Source organism: Equus quagga, chromosome 8, assembly GCF_021613505.1.
Source record: "Equus quagga isolate Etosha38 chromosome 8, UCLA_HA_Equagga_1.0, whole genome shotgun sequence".
Taxonomy (NCBI): Eukaryota; Metazoa; Chordata; class Mammalia; order Perissodactyla; family Equidae; genus Equus; species Equus quagga.
In genome coordinates this window covers 86,225,357-86,244,564 of record NC_060274.1, presented here as the reverse complement: position 1 = coordinate 86,244,564, position 19,208 = coordinate 86,225,357, and the positions used below count along the sequence as shown (strand labels likewise).

At 58.4% G+C, this 19,208-nt stretch overlaps 1 protein-coding gene across 1 annotated transcript; it reads right to left on the bottom strand.

Moving 5' to 3' along the window:
• Positions 1-1,227: 1,227 nt before the first annotated feature.
• AQP1 (aquaporin 1 (Colton blood group)) lies at positions 1,228-15,138 on the bottom strand. The gene is made up of 4 exons (XM_046669172.1): positions 14,672-15,138; positions 4,561-4,725; positions 4,170-4,250; positions 1,228-3,344 (listed from the first exon to the last, which is right to left on the bottom strand). Exons 1-4 carry the CDS (start codon positions 15,059-15,061, stop codon positions 3,165-3,167), a joined length of 816 nt encoding a protein of 271 aa, XP_046525128.1. The 5' UTR covers positions 15,062-15,138; the 3' UTR covers positions 1,228-3,164.
• Between the last annotated feature and the right edge of the window lie 4,070 nt (positions 15,139-19,208).

Sequence of the window (19,208 nt, the reverse complement as noted above, 5' to 3'; positions counted from 1 at the left end):
GGCAGGAACCATGTGTCTCTTAGGAACAGTGTGGGGGTGCCAGGACCTTCCTAGTCTCCCCTTACCTTCACAGCCCACACTCATGGCAACATCTGTCCATGTGGTCCAGTGAGATTTCTAGAAGGTTGATGGTTCTCAGAGCCCCCCAGACTCTGGGCCTCTGTGGAAGGTGCAAGCCTGCCCATGGCCTGTTCCCTGTTCTCGGGCACTCAGTTTCCCCACATCGTTGTTCCTGTCCTGAGAAACTAGCCTTAAGTGTGTGTGCATGGGGGGGTGTCGGGGCCTGGGGTCAAGTGTCAGCTCTACATAGACTTATCCTGTAACTTTGGAGCATGTCTCTGAGTAGCCATCTCCCTTCCATTGAGTGAGGACACCCATGCCTGCTGTGTGCCCAAGAGTGGGGGAGGCCATAGGTGGGAAGGGGTCTTGTGAGCTCGAGAGGCCTGGCCAGGGCCTTTTTCAGCCCACACTGGCCTCAGGCCTACAAGGGGAAGAGGCAGAAAGGCAGGAGCAGACAGAGGGGTCCTTCCATGGCTCCCTGTCACCCTCTGGCAGAGGCAAGCTCACTCTGACCTCTGTTCTCTTCCATGCTGGGCACACCCCTTGGGAATCTGATGAAAACCACAAACCCCTCCACAGAAAAATGCACATCCTCACTGAATGTGGCTTGTGGTTTCAGAGCAGAGGAGCCCTTTGGCCCAAAAGGGCTCAAGGGACTAAATTACTTTTCCCCTCTTAGCTACTGCACGTTGTCCTTCACATCCTTCATCAGCATCCCCAGTGCCTGGCGCTAACCTCACTCTGACGGGTGAGTCTGTGCTCTCAGTAGGGCTGAGTTCCCGGTCAGAGCCTGTGGGCCCCAGTACCCAGCCCAGGCATGGGTGGGGTCAGAAATGTGAGAGGGGGCACAGAGGGAAGAATGGCTGGGCAGTCCCTGGTGCTTCCTGGGCTCTGCTCTGATGGGCGCAGAGGGAACTAAAGGGGCTGTCATACTTCCATCCTGCTTCCCCCTCATTCACATTCCAGAATCAAAAATGGCCCCTATTAGGGGTGTCCCTCAGATGCAGTTCTGGGGTGGGGCTGTGTCCACCCTTTGAGGCCAGGGATCCTGAGAAGGGCAGGCAGTGGCTCTCCCTCAGACTAGGTCCCTAGGGGTGGACCCAATCTCTTAGACTTGGAGATCTCTTCTGGGAACACAGTGCCAAATGACGAAAAACTACAAGGAGCTTGGACAACCTGTATTATCCTTTATTTTCTTAACATATAGTGAAATTCCAACTCCAAAGAGACATATATGCAGAGCAGACAGAGGCAGGGTCCTGGTACGCAGCAGCCAGAACTGGGCAGTGGGCGGGTCTGCTCCCTTCTCCCCTCCAGCACAAGCCTCACCCCTCCTGGCCCCTGGCCATTGCCCAGGCAGAAACCAAGAAGCTGGGAATGACAGGAGCCATTCTCACAGTCCAGGGAGTAGCCAGAGGCTGGCCTCGGCTGCTAGGCCTGGCCAAATCATAATCTAGCCGTGGGACCTTGAACCTTAGTTTCCTTGTCTGTTAAATGGGCTAGAAGTCCTTGCTAAGAAATGGAGAAGAGAGTGTGTGGATACCGTGATGCATCAGTGACCATTAGGGCCTCCTGGTCGTCCCACTGCTTCTAGATACCTATGTTGTGTCTCTCAGTTTTTGTTACTGTCGTGGCTACAGGCACGTAGGGGCACCTGCTCCGGCCCTGGTGGAGTTGAGTGGACTGTGTGTATAGCTGCCCCCAAAGCAGACTCTGGACTCTGAACTGTCCTTGGGCTGCAGTGGTAGCCACTTCACCAGGTCAAGGCTGCCTCTCCCCTCCAGGTAAAGGAGAAAGAGAAGGCTGTGGCCCAGGGTCACACAGGGAGCCTGTGCAGATCACCCAGCTGCTGAAATACCTCCAACCAGGAGCTCAGGAATAAGGGGGGAGTCTGCTCCTCCCCACCCCTCCCAGGACCAGCCAGGGGCTTGGAAGCCCCCCTAAGGGTCCAACAAGGGCATCTGCCTCCGTGAGCTGATCCACATCATGGTCATCTGTCCTCAGGCTTGGGGCTTCAGATAACCAGCTGCCCTTTAATAAACACACCTGCATAATGGTGACCTGTGTCTACGCTGGAGGAAGTGAAGAACCGAATAAAGAGCAAGATGATGCGACGACGGGTGGAAAATACCAGCTAGACTCAGTGAAGGGACGTGAGTATTCATCCTTCACCCTCCAAGGAGCCTTCCTTCTGCAACAGCAGACCCTGTCCGGGAAGCCCCTGCACAGGAATGAGCCCTGCTTGCCCAGGAACGGGAACTTCCGATGTTCTGTGCTATGTGTTGCTCTCTGCTTTGAACATGGATGCATATGTACACGTGTTCACATGGACACTAGGTACAGCTATAAACTTGGGGAGAGAACCAGGGCAAATGGGAGAAGAAGCGCCAGTCCAGACTACATCTTGCCGAACCCGCGGTGTGTCTACACTTACAGAATCCTACAGAGGGGCCTCAGGCCCAGATAACTCTCCGTGTGCCTGCCACTTTACAGATGGAGTCACTGAGGCCCCGAGATGAGGATGATCCCAAGGTCATGCAGCAAGTCCAGTTGGGGGGCGGGGGGAGGACGGGGCTGGAAGCAAGCTGCACTGCAAGGACGAAGCTTTTCTGCCACTTGCACCCACCACTGCCGCTCGTGCGGGCTCTTCCCCTCAAAGCACCCTAAGGAGCAAAGTGCATGTTCTGAGAAGGAGGGCCACTCCCAAAGGCACAAAGCAATAACGGTGGAGGCCCAGGCACCGGCGGCAGGTGAGTTGGTGAGCAACTTGGAGATGAGGGGGATTTTCGGGCACACCTCCAGTCACACTCTGAGGGGACAACTTAGCAGGGCAGGTCCCTCTCTTTCACCTCCTCCGTGACTTCAAGGGAGTGAGTAATTGGTAAATCTGGGTCCCCAGGAAGCCCCGAGGCCAGGAAACAGAGAAAGAGAAAGAAAGTGATAGAAACAGCCCCAAATCAGGCTTGACCACGCAGTTCCTGCGGGTCTTTGGGAAGTGACATTGGCCAGCTTGTCAGAGTGTCTACAATATGGATTTCAGCCCTCCCCTCCCTCCGCCCGCCCCTGGCCCCGCGCCCCACGTGGGTGCCTGGGCTGGGTCGCCTCTATTTGGGCTTCATCTCCACCCTGGCGTGGATGTCGTCTCCATCCAGGTCGTACTCCTCCACCTGGCCGCTGGTCCACACCTTCACGCGGTCTGCGAGGTCGCTGCTGCGTGGGGCCAGGATGAAGTCATAGATGAGCACTGCCAGGGCTCCCCCGATGAATGGCCCCACCCAGAAAATCTAGGAACAGAGCAGGCGTGCTCAGGGGGTGTCTCATGGGGCCTTCCAGACTGCGCTGAAGGCCCCCTCTTCTGGCATGCTCTCCCTGAGTTCCCCACCCCTCACCCCATTGGATGGGTTCTCTTGCCCCTGTGCCTGGGACAGGGGCAGGCAGTGCTGAACCCCAACATCCTGATTCCAGTGCCCCCAGAACTGGCCCAAGCCATGAGTGAGGTAGTGGGCATCTCCCTGCCACTGTGTGGTCCAGCTCAGGGTGCCTAGTGTGGTCAGAACAGCCCCTTCCTGAGGGTGGCCACTGCGCCACCCTCCCCAGCTTTGGAGGGGCCACAGGAAAGTCTAGTCTGATAAAAGGTTGGCCTGGAATGGAAACCTCAACAGCAAGAACAGCTCAGTCCACTGAGCTCTTCCTCCATCCTGAGCTCAGCTTACAGGTGGTGAGGTCGTTCATGCTCCCGGCCATCCCGGGGGGCAGGTAGGTCCTTCCACACCCCACTTCACAGGCCGGGAAATGCAGGCAATGAGACGGCCAGCAGCCCACCCAAGGTCACGCTGAATGGGAAAGTGGCGGAGCCAAGATTCGGGCCTGGCTCTCGAACACACTGCTGGGAGGACGTGGGGCAGGTCTGAGCTGGGCAGGCAGAGGCCTGGCGTACACTGCCTGAGGTGTGGCCCCATCCGCCCCTCATCTCAGGCCTTGGTTCTCCCTCTGCCCTGGCTGTCTCCCAGAACCTCCATGATGAGAAAGGATGCTGCGAGGTCGGGTGGGGCCTACCATGGGCACCAAAGCCTCCCCCCCTCCTCCACGGGGAGCCTGCCACCCCTTACCCAGTGATCCTTGAAGTTGTGGGTGATCACCGAGGAGCCGAAGGACCGGGCGGGGTTAATACCGCAGCCGGTGTAGTCAATCTGTGAGAGAGAAGGGGCACGCGGGCGGAGGGGGGACAGAAAGGGAGAAAGTGACCCAGAGAGAAAAAACAAGGAGGTGACGATCAGACCCAGAAAGAGAGGGGCACACTGACCCAGAAAGATGGTCAGGAGGTCCCTGTGCTTCCCTCTCCTGGGTAAGACCCAGCCCCCCAGCCCCAAAGAGCTGATCCCCTCACCCCATGGCGTGAGCCCTGTCGGGGGTCCCACCCACTGCCCCTGACAGGGCACTCCGACAGCCCCTGCCTGGCCCTGCCCACCCCACCCCTACCTGGGAAGACTCCCCACTCACCGCCAGCAGGTGTCCCAGGGCCACAGAGAAGCCGATAGCAAGAGGGGCTGAGCCCCCGAGGTCACGGCGTCTCCGGTCAGTGGTGGCCAGCACACACAGCACCAGCTGCAGGGTGCCGATGATCTCGATGCCCAGGCCTTGGCCCGAGTTCACGCCAGAGGCCAGCTGTAGGGGAGAGGGATGGCAAGCCTCGGTGGGGACTGTGTCCCAGGCCCCCCAGGCCCAGGCACCAAGGGCCAGACCTTCAGTGCCCTGAGAGCCCATCGCATCAGCCCCTGGCTGAGCCTAGAGGGGCCTAGGCCCTGCCCAAGCACACACAGCTGATAGTGGGCGTTAGGCCTTGTCCTCTCCCATATCTGTTGAGGAAGCACCAGCTTGGCCCCTGGTACCTGCCTAGACCCTGCAGGCTCTGCCTAGAGGCCAGAGAGGCCTGGAGTGAGGTGGATCATCTGCATCCAGCTACACTGAGGCCAGGATACCCTGGGGGTACTAAGGCCACAGGCAAGGGGTGAGCCCCAGGCATGGGAGGTGATGGTCAGGGACACGCATAGGAGAAGAGAAGCAAATGGGCGGCAGGGCCCAGCTGGAGACATTACTTCATGCCCCCAAAGTCCAGAACATTCCACCCCATCCTCTGCTGCATCCCAAACTCCCAAAGCTGGGAAGGGTCTTGCTCCGTGAGCTGGCCTGGCTCCCTTTGTGCCTCTCTCCTTTGTGCCTTCTCCCTTGCTGCCCCCACCCTCTGTCTCCTTCCCCACCTCTGTCTGTCTCTCCCCTGGTCCAGTGTCTCTCTCCTACTTCTTCCTGGCCCTGCCCTCCCTGTCTGCTCCCTCCCTCTTCCTCCTGGCCTGGCCCCCCTCCCTCTCTCTGGCCACATCGGCTCCGCCACCAGCATCTGGCTGCCACTTGCTCCTGGGCCACTTTTAGAAACATGACTCATGGAAAAAGAAGGGAATGGGACCTGCCATGAGGTCATCGAAGCCGTCCCCCTGCAGCTTCACCAGAAAGACCCCTCCCCAGGGAGTCCCTGCACCCCCCCCCCCCCCCCGCCATGTGGGGGTCCCAGGAGCCAGGTCCTACACGGGGGAGCTGGGCCACATTGGCAAAGGCCCACTCTCAAAGGTGCCCGGATGTGGCCACGTGGGCTGCCTTCTCCCAGGCAGGGCTAGTGTGTCCAAATAAGCCTGCACTTGAAGTCTCATCCTGAGGGTAGGGGGTGTCCCCAAGGCCGTAGGGCATTTTGCAAAATCCTACAAAAACGGGCACTCCACTCTCCAGAGGTTTTCTCAGCCCCACCCTGAGGCCATCTTACAAGAACAATTCTCTTCCCGCCTTTGTCTGCAGCCCTGGGTCAGAGGGAAAGTGACTCACATCCCCTCCCCTGCTTTGCAACCCCAGTTCTGGGCCTTTCCTGGCCCACCCCAGAGCTTCGGCCCCTCAGCTCAGCCAGCCCTCTGGGCAATGCCCAGTTTCTTCCCACCCCGAGGTGGGGCGGTGGATGCAGGAGCCCTGTGTTCAGGTCCCGACTCTCCTACTTGCTGACCCGATGAGCATGCCCTTTTCCCTCTCTGGTCCTCAGTTTCCCCATCTGTAAAATGGATCTAATTTTCCCTGCCCACTCTCCAGACGGGTTCAAAGGTGGTGGGGGCTGTCTGGGGGCATTTGGAAAGGGCTGCAGAGGCAGGAGCGACCAGAACAGTTGCCGTTTTTTTCTGATTCTTCCAGGTCTTATCCCCAGGATTGGGGGACAGGCAGAAGGGGAAGGGGCCTGCAGCACAGGGGTGTGGAGAAGGGAGTGAGGCCTGCCGGGAGTCGGGACAAGCTCCACTGAGGCGAGGCTCGTACCGAGGCCCATCACACAGACACCTGCCACTCATCTCTGTGTCTGAGCGCTCAGGGAGCTCAGGGTTCCTCCTCCTCTTCTCTCCTCTGCTCTCCAGGGTCGGCCTAATTGCTAGCTGGCAGGAGTTCTAAAACCAGCCCTTCCAGGCTGATTAATGGAGCAATCGCTCTAAGTGGCTCCTGCCTCAACCTCCCGCATCCCCACCCCGCCACTCACAGACGTGGCCTGGGTGAGCTCATCTCCTTCCCTGGTTCTTAATCAGGTCTGAGCATCCCAGCCTCTGCTTTGCCCCAAGGCACCACTTTTTAATGCAAGTGAGCAGAGCACAGGGCCCAGTGTCATACCCACAGCTCCAAGCCAACGGGAAGGGGTCACCTGCCCTGGGAACTTCGGGATATACACCTTCCTGGCAGTCCAGAGCCCTTAGAACCTGACTGCCCAGAACCACATGGGTTAGTAAACTTCCTCTCCCATTCCCGCCACCACCACCGTCAGGAAGCCTCCCCTGATTGCTTCAGTATCTACTGACCACCTCTCCTTCAACTGCCAATGCACTTGCATTACTTACACCTAGAAAAACTTGATAATTCAGAATTGGAAGGAGTAGTTAAAGGTCTGTTGAAACGTGATGTCCAGGAAAGAGCAGGTAAAAATTCAATACATATGTTACTATTTACAACCTATTAAAGTTGAAACAATTGCTTCAATAGGGCCAATCCCAGTTGTGGTCACTTGTTATTGGAAAAAAAAATCGATGTTTGCACGTCCCCAGGTAGTTTTGACTGGCTCAGGTCTTATATTTTACTGATTAAGTAATAAAAAAACAAAAAGTAACAGTTTTGTGAATGCAAGTATAAACAACAGAACAATCCACACAGTTAATCTGAAGCATCAGAAAGATACAAATTCTCCATTCATGAACCAAGCCCATTGATACCGACTCTCAAGGCCCATTTCAGACCCATCAACTCCAAGAAGCCTTCCCAGGCTCCTGGCTGGAATTAACTTCTGCCGTCGCCCCGTCTGCCCTCGCTGAACTGCCTGCAGCTGCTGTAGAGAAGCAATCCTCCCGCCTCCTGTGTGGGTGCTCGTCCCGCCTGGCCTGGGCGCTCAGGGAAGACACGTCACGGAGATCTTCCCATCTCCCTCCCCAGACCTTGGAGCAGACATTTGCTGTATGGTGACAGAAGTGGCAGGGGATGCTAATTTTCTAAGACTTCCACCCTCTCTGGAGGCCACCTGGCTCCAGGGAAGCTCTCTGGACCCAGGGCTGGCTTATTTGCTTTCTAGCAGGGAGACCACAGGCCAGTCACTAGTCTCCCTGGGCCTTAAAGGGCAGCCCATGCAAGGGCTCTGTGAGATGATGAATGAGGAGGCCAAGGCCCAGGGAGCAGAGAGCAAAGAGAGGACCCTTGCCCTGGGATCTGTGCCTCCCACACTCCCAGGCTAAGGTGCTGGCTACCAACCCAGGGACCTGGCTATTCCCAGCTTGGACTGGGGAGCTGGCAGAAGATGGCCCTGTAGCTGCCAGTGTGTCCTGGGCTCCAGGGTGGTGGTAGGCTGACCTCTCCAGGAAAAGGGCCTCAAACCCTCCCCGTTGCCTATGGGCAGGCTGAGCAAGGTAGCTTCCAGGGCCCAGGGCCCCAGCTTGGCCTGGGCACCCTGATGTCCCACTCTTGGGAATAGCAGGCTCCAGAGCCACGCCTGGCTGCAGCTCTGAGATCTGCTTTTTTTTTTTTTTTTTGAGGAAGATTAGCCCTGAGCTAACTACTGCCAATCTTCCTCTTTTTGCCGAGGAAGACTGGCCCTGAGCTAACATCCATGCCCATCTTCCTCCACTTTTTTTTTATATGTGGGACGCCCACCACAGCATGGCTTTTGCCAAGTGGTGTCATGTCCACACCCGGGATCCAAACTGGCGAACCCCGGGCCACTGAGAAGTGGAACGTGCAAACCTAACCACTGCACCACCAGGCCGGCCCCTGAGATCTGCTCTTGAAGAACAGGGGATGGGAGACATTGAGGCCTGCCCCACCCACCCACTGAACTCCACACTCACGGTGGGAGGGCCTCAGTGTCACCCCTCCATGGGTGTTCACATGTGCATGTGCCTCTGTGTCCACAGCTCTGTGCGCCTCTGTGTGTCTGTATATATCAGTGTCTGCCTATCTGTGGGTGACCACGTATGACTCTCTCCTTTTCTTTTTTTGTTAGGTATTAAAAGATTTATTACATAATAAGTAAATGAAAAGTCTATCAAAGAGCTATAAAAATTCTCAATCTATATGCGCCAAACAATATAGCCTAAAAATAAATGATACAAAAATTGACAGAAATATAAGGAGCATCTGATCAACCCACTATCAGAGTGAAAGCATTTAAGGACCTTTTCTTAGGAACTGATGGAATGAGGCAGTCAAATATATAAATAACATGAGCAGGGAGGATTGGAACCGTATAATTAATGACTTTGATATAAGGAAAATATGTAAAACCCTGCACCTCCAAATTAGAGAATATACATTCTTTTCCAGGCCTGGTGGGACATTCAGACAAATGGGTCGTGTGTTGGCCAAATGTATCTCCACTGTCTCTGAGAATCCCTGTGACACAGGGTGTGTCTCTTACCAAGGTGGGCTCTGTGTACCAGGGGTCTCTGTGTGGCATGTGGCCCTGGATGGCCATACTGTGTATCTGATGGCATTTCTGAGTGTGTCACCATGCCCTGTGTGTCACACATCCACACACAGGTCCCAGCCACTACTGACTAGGGAGGGGGGAAGAGAAGAGAAGGAGGGCCCCTTGAGCAAGAGAGAGAAAAGAGCAGGTCTCAAAGCCTGTTTAGTTGCTCTCAGAAGCCATTTCATCTCCCAGACAAGAAACAATACATAAAGCAATGAGTTCCTCCTTCCCCCACTCCTTCCTTTCCTTACTCCAGGACAGACCCCACCCTCCTGCCAGGGGAAAGAAGGAGGCTTTACTGAGGAGCCCCCACCCCACTCTCCTGGAGTCCCAGGGCCTGAGTGGGACCAGCCAGACTTGAGAATGTGCTCCACGCCCACGTGTGTGTGCCCCCATGTACCATGTCCAGCGTGTGTGTGAGTGTGTGTGCACGTGTGTGTTGGTACAGCATGGCCGTGTGCACGCTGGAGCAACAGGAATAATGAAAAGCTGGGAGGCAGGAGGCTGGGGGCATGGTCCTTCCCTGCCATGATCCTTTATGCAACCTGGACAAGGCTCCACATGCCTGTGGGCCTCAGTTTCCTCATTAGTAAAATGGCGGCCTTGGCCCAGATTCTAATCCCAGACCATCTCTAGAATTCCTCCCTTCCTGACTTGGGACCCCTGCCTCCAAGACCCACAGACATCCCCCCAGCTAAGGTCCAGAAACCCAAGTACAGGATTCCTTCCCACGAGGCCATCTGAACCGCTGGTCTCAACATGGCCCGAAGCCTGTGACGGGACCTCCCTGTACGCACCCTGCTGTACCCCCGCACAGCCAGACGCCCCCAGAGCAGCCCGGCTGCAGATAGATTCTGCTTACACACCCCTAATGACAGGGAGCTCACTGACTTGAAGGCAGCCCCTTCTCAATTAAAAAAAAAAAACTCCTGCCTTACATGGAGCAGACATCCACCTCTCCAGTGGTCCTGACGGTGGGATTTCAGGCACTGAGAGGAACTGATGATGGGAGTGGGCCCTTTCCTGCCTCTTCTCCCACCTTTGGAGTCGGGGTTTTTAGCCTTCAAGTATGTGCACCCCACTGGACTGTGGATTCCTAGTTGCATGAAGACAGCCCCTCACTTTTCCCCCGGGAAGCACTGCGGGCAAGGAGCCCCTCTGGTCCTGGGGAGACCCCTGGCTGAGGGGACCCTGGCCATGACCACATTTTCCTGCCTACACCTATAGGGCTCAGCCCCAGACATTCGGGAGGCCCCAGACCCTTTGGCCCTCTCAAGGCCGTGATCATGACCCACAGGGAGGCTCTGCCAGCAAGAACAGAGGGCTCGCTGTGCCCCCAGGAGAGATTCCCCATGCCACTCCCCAAGGGGCGAACGGGGGGCATGTTTGGCCTGCCTGGGGAAAGCCCTGGTGGGCTAACACACCGGGAGCACCTGCCGGGTGGGGCCCTAGAGGAAGTGAGGAGCACCATCTGGGCCCGAGCTCAAGTTGGGGAGGACTGCATGGAATTGGCCTGTGAGGAGCTAATGGCTCAAGGCATGAGGGGGGCTGTGGCCCGGGAGACAGGAGCGAGGCGAGTCCCCTCAACTGAGGCACCCCCTTCAGAGCATCGCCCCTTCCACCAAGGGTTTCCCAGGAGGGGTGAGGGCCAGGGTCAGGTGGGCAACCCGGGGCCGCCAGGGCTGATCCAAGGGCTCTAACGGGGGAAGCAGCTCAGACTTTTCCGTGGTGAAGGAAGTCTCCACCGCAAAGGTCTTGCCTCTCTTGGTGCCCTCCCCCTCATCGGGTTCTGGCTGGAAACAGTAATTATACGTCCCAGCTGTGGCACCACCACCCAGCCCCCAGCCCCCTCCCTGGGCAGGCGAGGCTGGGCATGGCCATCGGAAAACTCTGGCTTCCCCTTCCCCAGCCCACCCCCAGCCCTGGAGGAGGCAGGGGGTGCCTTCAACTGGGGGAGAAGTGATGGCAAGGAGTGGGGGGACTCTCACTCTGTGGTTGGGGAAACTGAGGCCCAAGAAACTGAGGAAGGGTAGGGCTGAAGTCAGGCCCCTGATGCAGCAGGCAGAAGCATCCCGCAGGGGCTCAGGCCCAGAATCAGCAGGACTGAGAGAAGACCCCCAAAGAGGGGAGTTTGCCCTCTGCCTGAGCCCCCTAAGGAGCTGAAATCACAGGCTATGGGATGGCCAGGAATCCAGCCCCCTCCAGGATGCTGTCAGACACTGACCTGAATCATGAGCCTCACCACCCTCTGGAGCCCCAACCTCCCACTGTGACCCCAAGTCTGGCCACAACCCATGACCCCAGGCCTCGACATCCACTGCCCCTTTGCCTGTGTTCATGTACTTCCTCTGCCTAAAAGCCCCCTCCCTGGTGGGGTCTCCACATTCAGGCTTATGTGGCACCTCCTCCCTGAAGCCTTCCTGGTCTTCCCCAACCCTTAAGGTTAGAAGTTCTCTGGCTGCCCTGACATCTTTTATAACACCTGCCTTCTGGCCCCCATCACAGGGCAGCCATGCTTATCTTGCCCGGGCAGCTGTGCACACAGCTTATCTCGCCCGGGATCATGGGCTTCCCCAAGGCAGGGAGCCAACTGCTTCAGCCCCGCAGTCAGCCGGCTGCAGTCTCGCAGTCTCGCAGTCCTGGGTCGCAGTCTCGCAGTCCTGGGTCGTGTCTGCGGGGAGCGTGGGGAGGGAGCCACCAAGGGGAAGAGTAAAAAAGTGGGCAAATGGTCAGGACTCTGAGGTTCACAAGCAAGCGAGCATCCTCCACTCCACGGAGCTCAGCCACACCCTGCTGTGTCCCTGTTTCACAGATGGGAACTGGGGCTACACAGGGAGCTCAGTTGCGTGAAGTCACACAGGGTATTGGTGGCTGAGCTAGGGCAGGGGAGGCTGCGGCACCAACCCCTGCCTCTGAGCCTCTCACCCTTGGCTGAAATTAGAACCAGCAGGGAATCCTGCAGGCTGGACGGAGGCCCATGGTCTCTCCAGGGCGCATCCTGAGCCCTGACTCAGTGGGAAGAAAGTTGTCCCCACCATGTCCCCGGGGGACACCCCCTGACTCACCCCAACCACTTCCTGCCACTTCTTTCCCTATTTTCCTTGAAAATCTCCAAGCCAACAACTGGCTCCACCCAAGTTTGGGTCAGGGTGGGGCCCCAGGCCCTAGGGGCTGCGGAAGCCTCCCGAAGGGCTGGAGGAAAGAGTGTGTCACCTGCTGGGTAGACTGGACTCTGCCCCTCTTGAGGCCCTGAGGCCACCCCCCAGGTCCCTTCAGATCCCAGGTCCAGTGTCTAATAGGCAGCCTTGGGGGGCACACTTTCTCTGTTTCTAGGACCACGATTTGTGCTTCTGGACACCAATCTCCCATCATGTGGACAGGGAGCGCCTGGGCCCCTACCACCGTGCTTGCAGCCCTCATGCTCAGCGCGGCCCGCCTGGGCTCCTCTCAGCCAAACCTCCCGGGAAGAGTCATAAACACCAGTGCATAGAGTGAGCTTGCTGGTGGTACGGGCGTGGCCCAGAGATAGCAGGAGACTGGGGCTCCTCTTAAAGCCTCAGGGTCCTCAGCTCCGAGGAAATTCAACAAGTCAGCAACAGAAAGGACCTGAGCCCAGTGTGCCCACCTCCTGGCCCAGGGCTGGCCCCGCACCAGGCTGCCCCTTTTCCTCCCCCATCTGCAACCTGTTCAGCCCAGGTGTTGGGGTGACTCTGGAAAATGGGGGCCAGGGAGGGGAAGAGACAGTGGAACAAGGCGTGGCCAGATCCAGATGGCACAGCGCTGCCCGCCCGCCCACACCTGCGTGGATGCCTGTGTTAGAGAATGTCAAGTGTGTTAGCAGATGCCCTGCCTGCCTGCTCCCTGAGAGGGAGGGTCAGCTGGTGGCCAGAAGGCCTGGGGACACTCCACTCCTCCCCTGTGAGGACCCTTTCCCTACCCCCATCATGCTCAACAGAGCCCAAATGTGAACCTGACCCTACCCAGTGGGCATTCCCTGAGGTCACCTGACTCTGCCCCCACTGAGAGACTAAGGCCTGGAGGGATGTGGCCTGCTGGAACGCTGTCCCTCACATCCACCATGGCCTCATCTTCCTCGACTAAAGTCTAAACTCCAGCCTGCAGGCTAATCTTCAATCTTAGGCTGGGCAGCAGTTGGCTCCACGAGGGGGCTGGGTGAGATGTCACTGTGACACGAGAAGTGCTAAGCCCCCCGTGTCAAGGCCATGCCAGCTGCCCTCTGCACCAGACCTTACCTCGCCTCCCCAGCTGCAGCACCAGGGTCTGAACTTTGGCTGGGAAGCATGAGGACAGTTGCTGTGATCACCCTCTGCTACCTCTGAGGAGCCCTCAGCCAGCTCCCTTACTGTCCCCACACCCACCTGCCCGCCCGAGGCCCTACCAGCCTCCTTTCTCTAGATCTGATTCCACCTCTCGGCTCCTTTGCCTCTCTCCTTCCCTGCAGGGGACACGCTCAGAGACGTCCTTCAAACCTCACTCAGCCTTTAGGGCCAAATTTCCCCCTGCTGTGGCCCAAGCCAGGTCTAAGTTTGCACTTGGCTGACGGGCTGGAAAGCCCAGGTTTGTGACAGCAGGCGACTACCGCCAACGCCAATTAGCTGTGCTAAACAGCCCTAGAGGAAATCTTTTCAGCAGCTGCCACCCAGATGCCAACATCTGCTTATTGTTAGTGCCCCAGCCTAGGCCCCAATCAAGCCAGGAGCGGTGGGCACATGCAGGTACGCCTTCACCTCCACCCACGCTCACACAGCAGCACTAACGTGCTCACAGACACACTTCCAGAAACAGACACACACGGGAGCACAGAGCTTACACAAGCTCAGAGAACCATGCCGGCATCCACGTGTACATTCATACACACGCGCACACGCCACACCTCTCAGTGCCTGGCAACAGAGAGTAGAGCCCAGACAGGAGGCGAGATGTCCTCGCCCTAGCCCCACCCCGCACTGTAATCCAGGAAAACCACCTGCAAACAGCCAGAAAGTGTTCCCCCTCATCTTTGTCTGATTCCTGGGGGACAGAGGAGCGAGAGAGGCTTTTTCCTTGAAGGCAGCTTATTTGGGGACCTGTGTGAATGTGGGGGCTGCTGGGAGGCCTGTGTGGCCCCCCACGGGAGTCCTGCTCACACATTTGCAGACCTGGCCACAGACATGCCAGGCATCTGGCTCACGGTGGCTGGGGAGTGAGGGCAGAGTTTCCCCAGGGTCCAGGCTGCAGGAGGAGGGAGGCGGCTGCACAGGCAGGGCTGCCGAGGGCCAAGAAACTACAGCTGAGGGGTGAGGAGCTGCTGGCCCAACCACCAGCTGCCTCCAGAGCTTATTTCCCACAATAGATGCCCACAGGGGATATTGGCAAGACTATTATTCTCTGGGTCTCAGTGCCTGGCAGAAAACAGGCTCTGGGCTGCAGGCGGAGCTGAGTTCCAGCCCCAACTCTGCATGACCTCCAGCAACTTCTGTTCTCTCAGTTCCTCAGTGTCCCCATCTGCATAATGGGCAGAGGATGAGACCTGCGCTGTCTCAGCACCATCCTCGATTCCCCCACGCCTGAGGCCACCCCACTCACCTCGTTGCGGCCGAGCGAGTTGTCGGGCAGGGAGGAGGTGATGCCTGAGAGGATGGCAGTGGCGACGATGGCACCCACACACTGGGCAATGATGTACATGAGGGCCCGGAGGATGCTGATCTGGCAGCTGAGCAGCAGCCCCAGTGTGACGGCCGGGTTGAGGTGGGCGCCACTGATGTGGCCCACGCTCTGGGCCAGTGTGGCGATGCTCAGCCCAAAGGCCAGCGACACCTTCACGTTGTCCTGGGCCGCACCTGCTGTCTGGTTGCTCTTCACCGGGTATTGGAAGCCCAGGGCGGAACCAATGCTGATGAAGACGAAGAGGATCATAGCCAGGAACTCAGCCACCACTGCCCTCCAAAAGAGCTTCGTCTTGAACTCGCTGGCCATGCTGGCAGGGGGCTTGGCTGGAGACTGCTGCCTGGTGCTCAACTCCCTCCGAGAGCTGAGCCACAGCCCGGGCTGGGCCTATTTATAGGGCCCAGGGGGGAGGAGAGGAGGGGGGGCACAAAGGGAGGAAGGCCTCTCCTTGCTCCTGGCCCGCCCCACACCGCACGGGCCTCCTCTCAGCGATGGATGCAGACACAGCTCTGCTGTCGGCCTGCCAACTTTTTTTCCCTTCCTCCTCTCCCCCCTCCCTCCCTCTCTCCCTCCGCCCTCAGCCCTGCCCAGCCCGAGGAGGCAGGCAAGCGACAGCCACTGCTCTAATAGGCTTTGGGAAATTCCTCCAAGTTGGCCCCACTCAGGGGGCCAGAGAAATCCAGGTGTCCCCACCCTGTGTGCAAAGCTCAGAGGGTGCCCGAGGGCAGAGCCGGGCACTCGGGATGGGGCAAGGTGGGCGGGTTGGACTTGGCGGGGTGGACGTTGCCCTCCCTGGGGGCAGGCACCATGACCCTGCTGGCCTGGCATCCCCATTCCACCCCAGAGTGGCGTTAGTCTGGAGTCCATGGGCCCAGGGGTCTAAAGGGGCAGTCTGAGCCTCCCACACTCCAGCTCAGGCCTGGCCACTGGATGTCACTTCAGGGATGTCCCCACGCCTCCAGCCCCACCCACCAGGCCTCAGTTGATGGGGACGTGGAGGTAACAGAAGGTGCACAAGCTGTCTGTGGCCCACCCTCCACTCTGTGGTCAAGGGCAGGCCTGAGATAGGCAAGGATCTGGGAAGCCCCACTCTGGGAGCCCTCAAGTTTCTAGGAAGCAGTTTGAACTAGTGATCTGGGGGCAGGTGGGGAAGGTGAGGGCAGTTCAGGACTTTCCTCTCAAAGGCTGTGGCAGACCTCTGGGGAGACTGAAGGAATAGCAGCCTGACCCAGAGACGAGAAGGCCCAGGAGGGAAAGAGGAGAGAAGGAGGGAGCAAGGGAGAAACGGAGAGGCAGACCCGAATGGAGAAGGGAAGAGGAGAGGAGACAGACAGACACACAGACAGACAGACAGAGAATGAAGCAGAGTAATAGGGAAGCGGAACCATCAAAAAAATGGAAGTGAACGAGACAATTCCCAGGCAGAGGCAGGGAGACAGGCTGGGGCTGAGAGAGAGACAGAGAGCACAGATGGAGAGAGACAAACCGGGAAGAGGGGAGACAGGCCTGGACCCAGAAGCCAGAAGGAAAGGGAAAGATTGGGGAGGGGCGGGCAAGTAAAGGGGGAGCGACCAGACAAGCACCCCACCTCTGCAGACTCCTACAGTCCAGCCTGTGACTGTACATCCCCCAGCCAGAGGCCTAATGGCAGCCAACAAGCTGAGCAAGAAACTGGTCTCCTGGGCCAGGAGGCCCATCGGGAGTCTGGGCTCAGTCCCTAGCCTGCTGCACATAGTGTGGGAATGGGAGCAGGCGAGTCCCTAGAGGCTGGGGCCTCAGGGGCCCTTTCCTCCCACCTCCCGCCTGCCCCGCCACAGTCCTACACGTGAGTGCTGGCTTCTCCCCATTTTATAGGTGGGAAACTGACGCCCAAGGAGAAGAAGCACTTCTCTGAGTTCTGCGTATGCCAGGGGCTGGGCAGGGGTGAACACATGACCTTGTGCCTCATGTCCAGGGGCCATCTGCAGAAGATGACGCCAGCCCCACTGGCCACCCTGCTGCCCAGCTGCAGCACACACCAGGGCCACGCTGCCCCGGCGATCAACTCTCCAGGCATCAGCCTAGTGTTTGCGGGGGGCAAGAGGCTCACTGGGGGTGGAGGTGGGGGAGCCGTGTTCCCCTAAGTGTCTGTAAGTACAGGATGGAGTGGCCACAAGGCAGGGAGTCAGCATGTAGCCAACAGGCCCTGCCTGCTCAGAGAGCCCGAGCAGCCGGAGGTAATCGGTGCCTTATTAACCATCCAAGAGAGGGAGCCAGCCCCACTGGGCCACTTCCAGGCACCTCCTCCACATCCTCCACCCTGGGCAGGCCTGGCTCAGCTCTCCGCGCCCCAGGAGGCTTCCTCGCGCTCTGGCTCCAGGCCCCTGGCCCTGTGGACTTGTGGCAACAATGCCCCACAGTGAGGGGTTCTCTGGCCAGTGCCAGGGCCTCCAACCAGAACTCCCTCCCCAGGGCTGGGTTTCCCTCACACCCAGGCCTCAGAGGACAGCCCTTTGTCGCCTCTATCCAGGCAGGACCATTTCCCTTCAGGCCACAGGCTCCATGTCCACTGAGAGACATCCGCACCATCCTCCTTCCCCCTCCATTTCCAGGTCCCGACAGGGCCTGCACCAGTCCTTGCCCTATGCTTGGTGAAGGGCAACTTCTGACACCGGTAGGTACTGGGACCCAGCCCTCGGTCCCTGGGAGGGCTTGCAGAAGGCAGCTGGGAGAGCTGGCATCGGGCCCACAGGGGCCACTGGACGCAAGCTGGTCTAGGGGTGCAACACCACAGGAGAGGGGCCTGCATGGGCCCGTGTGTGCTCCGGGTTCTGAACCCCTGTCTGCGGGTCAGTCAGGATCCAAGCAACTGAGGACACAGGGTATGCTACCAGGTGTGAGGGTGAGAGTCCACTGGGACGTACTAATTTATCTGACAAATGTTTACTTGGCACGTGCCAGACACCCTTCTGGGTGCCAGGAGACAGCTACGAACCCAAGGGCCCACTCCTTGTCCTCGTGAAGCTTGCATTCTAGCACGTGAGGCTGCAGGCCCTGTGTGGGCACTCTGGAGGCCAGAGCATGTGACTGTGGAGGGCATGTGTGTGCGCGTGTGTGTGTGTGTGTGTGCGTGTGCACTTGGCAGATGCCCATGTCCTTCAGAGCAGGGCGGGAGATAGGGACCCACGCATCACAGGGTAGGCAAAGCACTTTTGTCCAGGCAAATTAGGCACCTGCCAATCTCAGAATGAGAGGAGGGTCGTCAGGGCAACACCTCCGCCACCCCTGCATCTCCCTGCATCTCCCGCCCCTCCTCCACACCAGCTGGCCTCCACCTCAAATGCCACCATCATAGCTCCATTCCTTTGGAGGAAGGCATTGCCATCACCAGGAGGCGCCATCAGAATGCAAGCATCTCCAGAATAATGCCCACCTCATTCACCCACCATCTCCCATAATGCCAAGGGGCCTCTGTGGCCATGACCTGACCACATGGATGGGAAGGGGGAAAGATCTGCACTGGAGCTCCAGACCCAGGAAAGCCCCAAACTCTCCACTTCCTAATCTCTGGTCTGCCACAAATCCAGAGCAACCAGTAGAGGAAGGAAGGAAAGAGCAGCTGGCTGAGGGCCCGTCTTCCCCACATCCCTGGGAGGCTGGGATGGTAAGTGATTTGCCAATGAACAGCAGAGCTGGGATTAGAACTCAGGACCCCGGGGCTGGCCCGGTGGCACAGCGGTTAAGTTTGCACGTTCTGCTTCTCGGTGGCCCCGGGTTTGCCGGTTCGGATCCCAGGTGTGGACATGGCACCACTTGGCAAAAGCCATGCTGTGCTAGGTGTCCCACATATAAAGTGGAGGATGATGGGCATGGACGTTAGCTCAGGGCCAGCCTTCCTTAGCAAAAAGAGGAGGATTGGGAGATGTTAGCTCAGGGCTAATCTTGCTCAGGAAAAAAAAAAAAGAACTCAGGACCCCTGATTCCCAGAGCCCAAGTCTGGTTCTTGGCCTGCCCGTCAGGAAGGGCCCCTGATGGACCTGGTGACCAGAGGGACAGTCCAGTTCTGCTGGCTCAGGAGCAAGTACAAAGGCTGCGGATCCAGGCCCCAGAGGTCTAGGATGGGTGAGGAGTGGGCATGGGAGGACCGTCTCAGCTTTCCTGCATAACGGGGAGGAGATGGGGGAGGACGCACCAGGCTAAAAGCTGGGAGGGGCTAGAGTCACCCCTGCGGGCCCACTAGTCTGGGAGTTTGGGCTCTGAGATGGCGCTGCCTCCACCCCGGCTCCTCCTCCAGTGTGGCCTGACTTGGCGGGCTCCATGTCCCTCCCATGGACAGTGGCACGGGCTCAGCCTCCAGAGCCCACAGGCCTGAGCCAGGCTAAATAAGGGGAGACTGTCCCCCACCCTGGCTCCTGAGCCCTGGGCGGGGCTTGAGGCCACTCAGGCCTGGTCACCGTCTGGGCCTGCTGGAGCAACA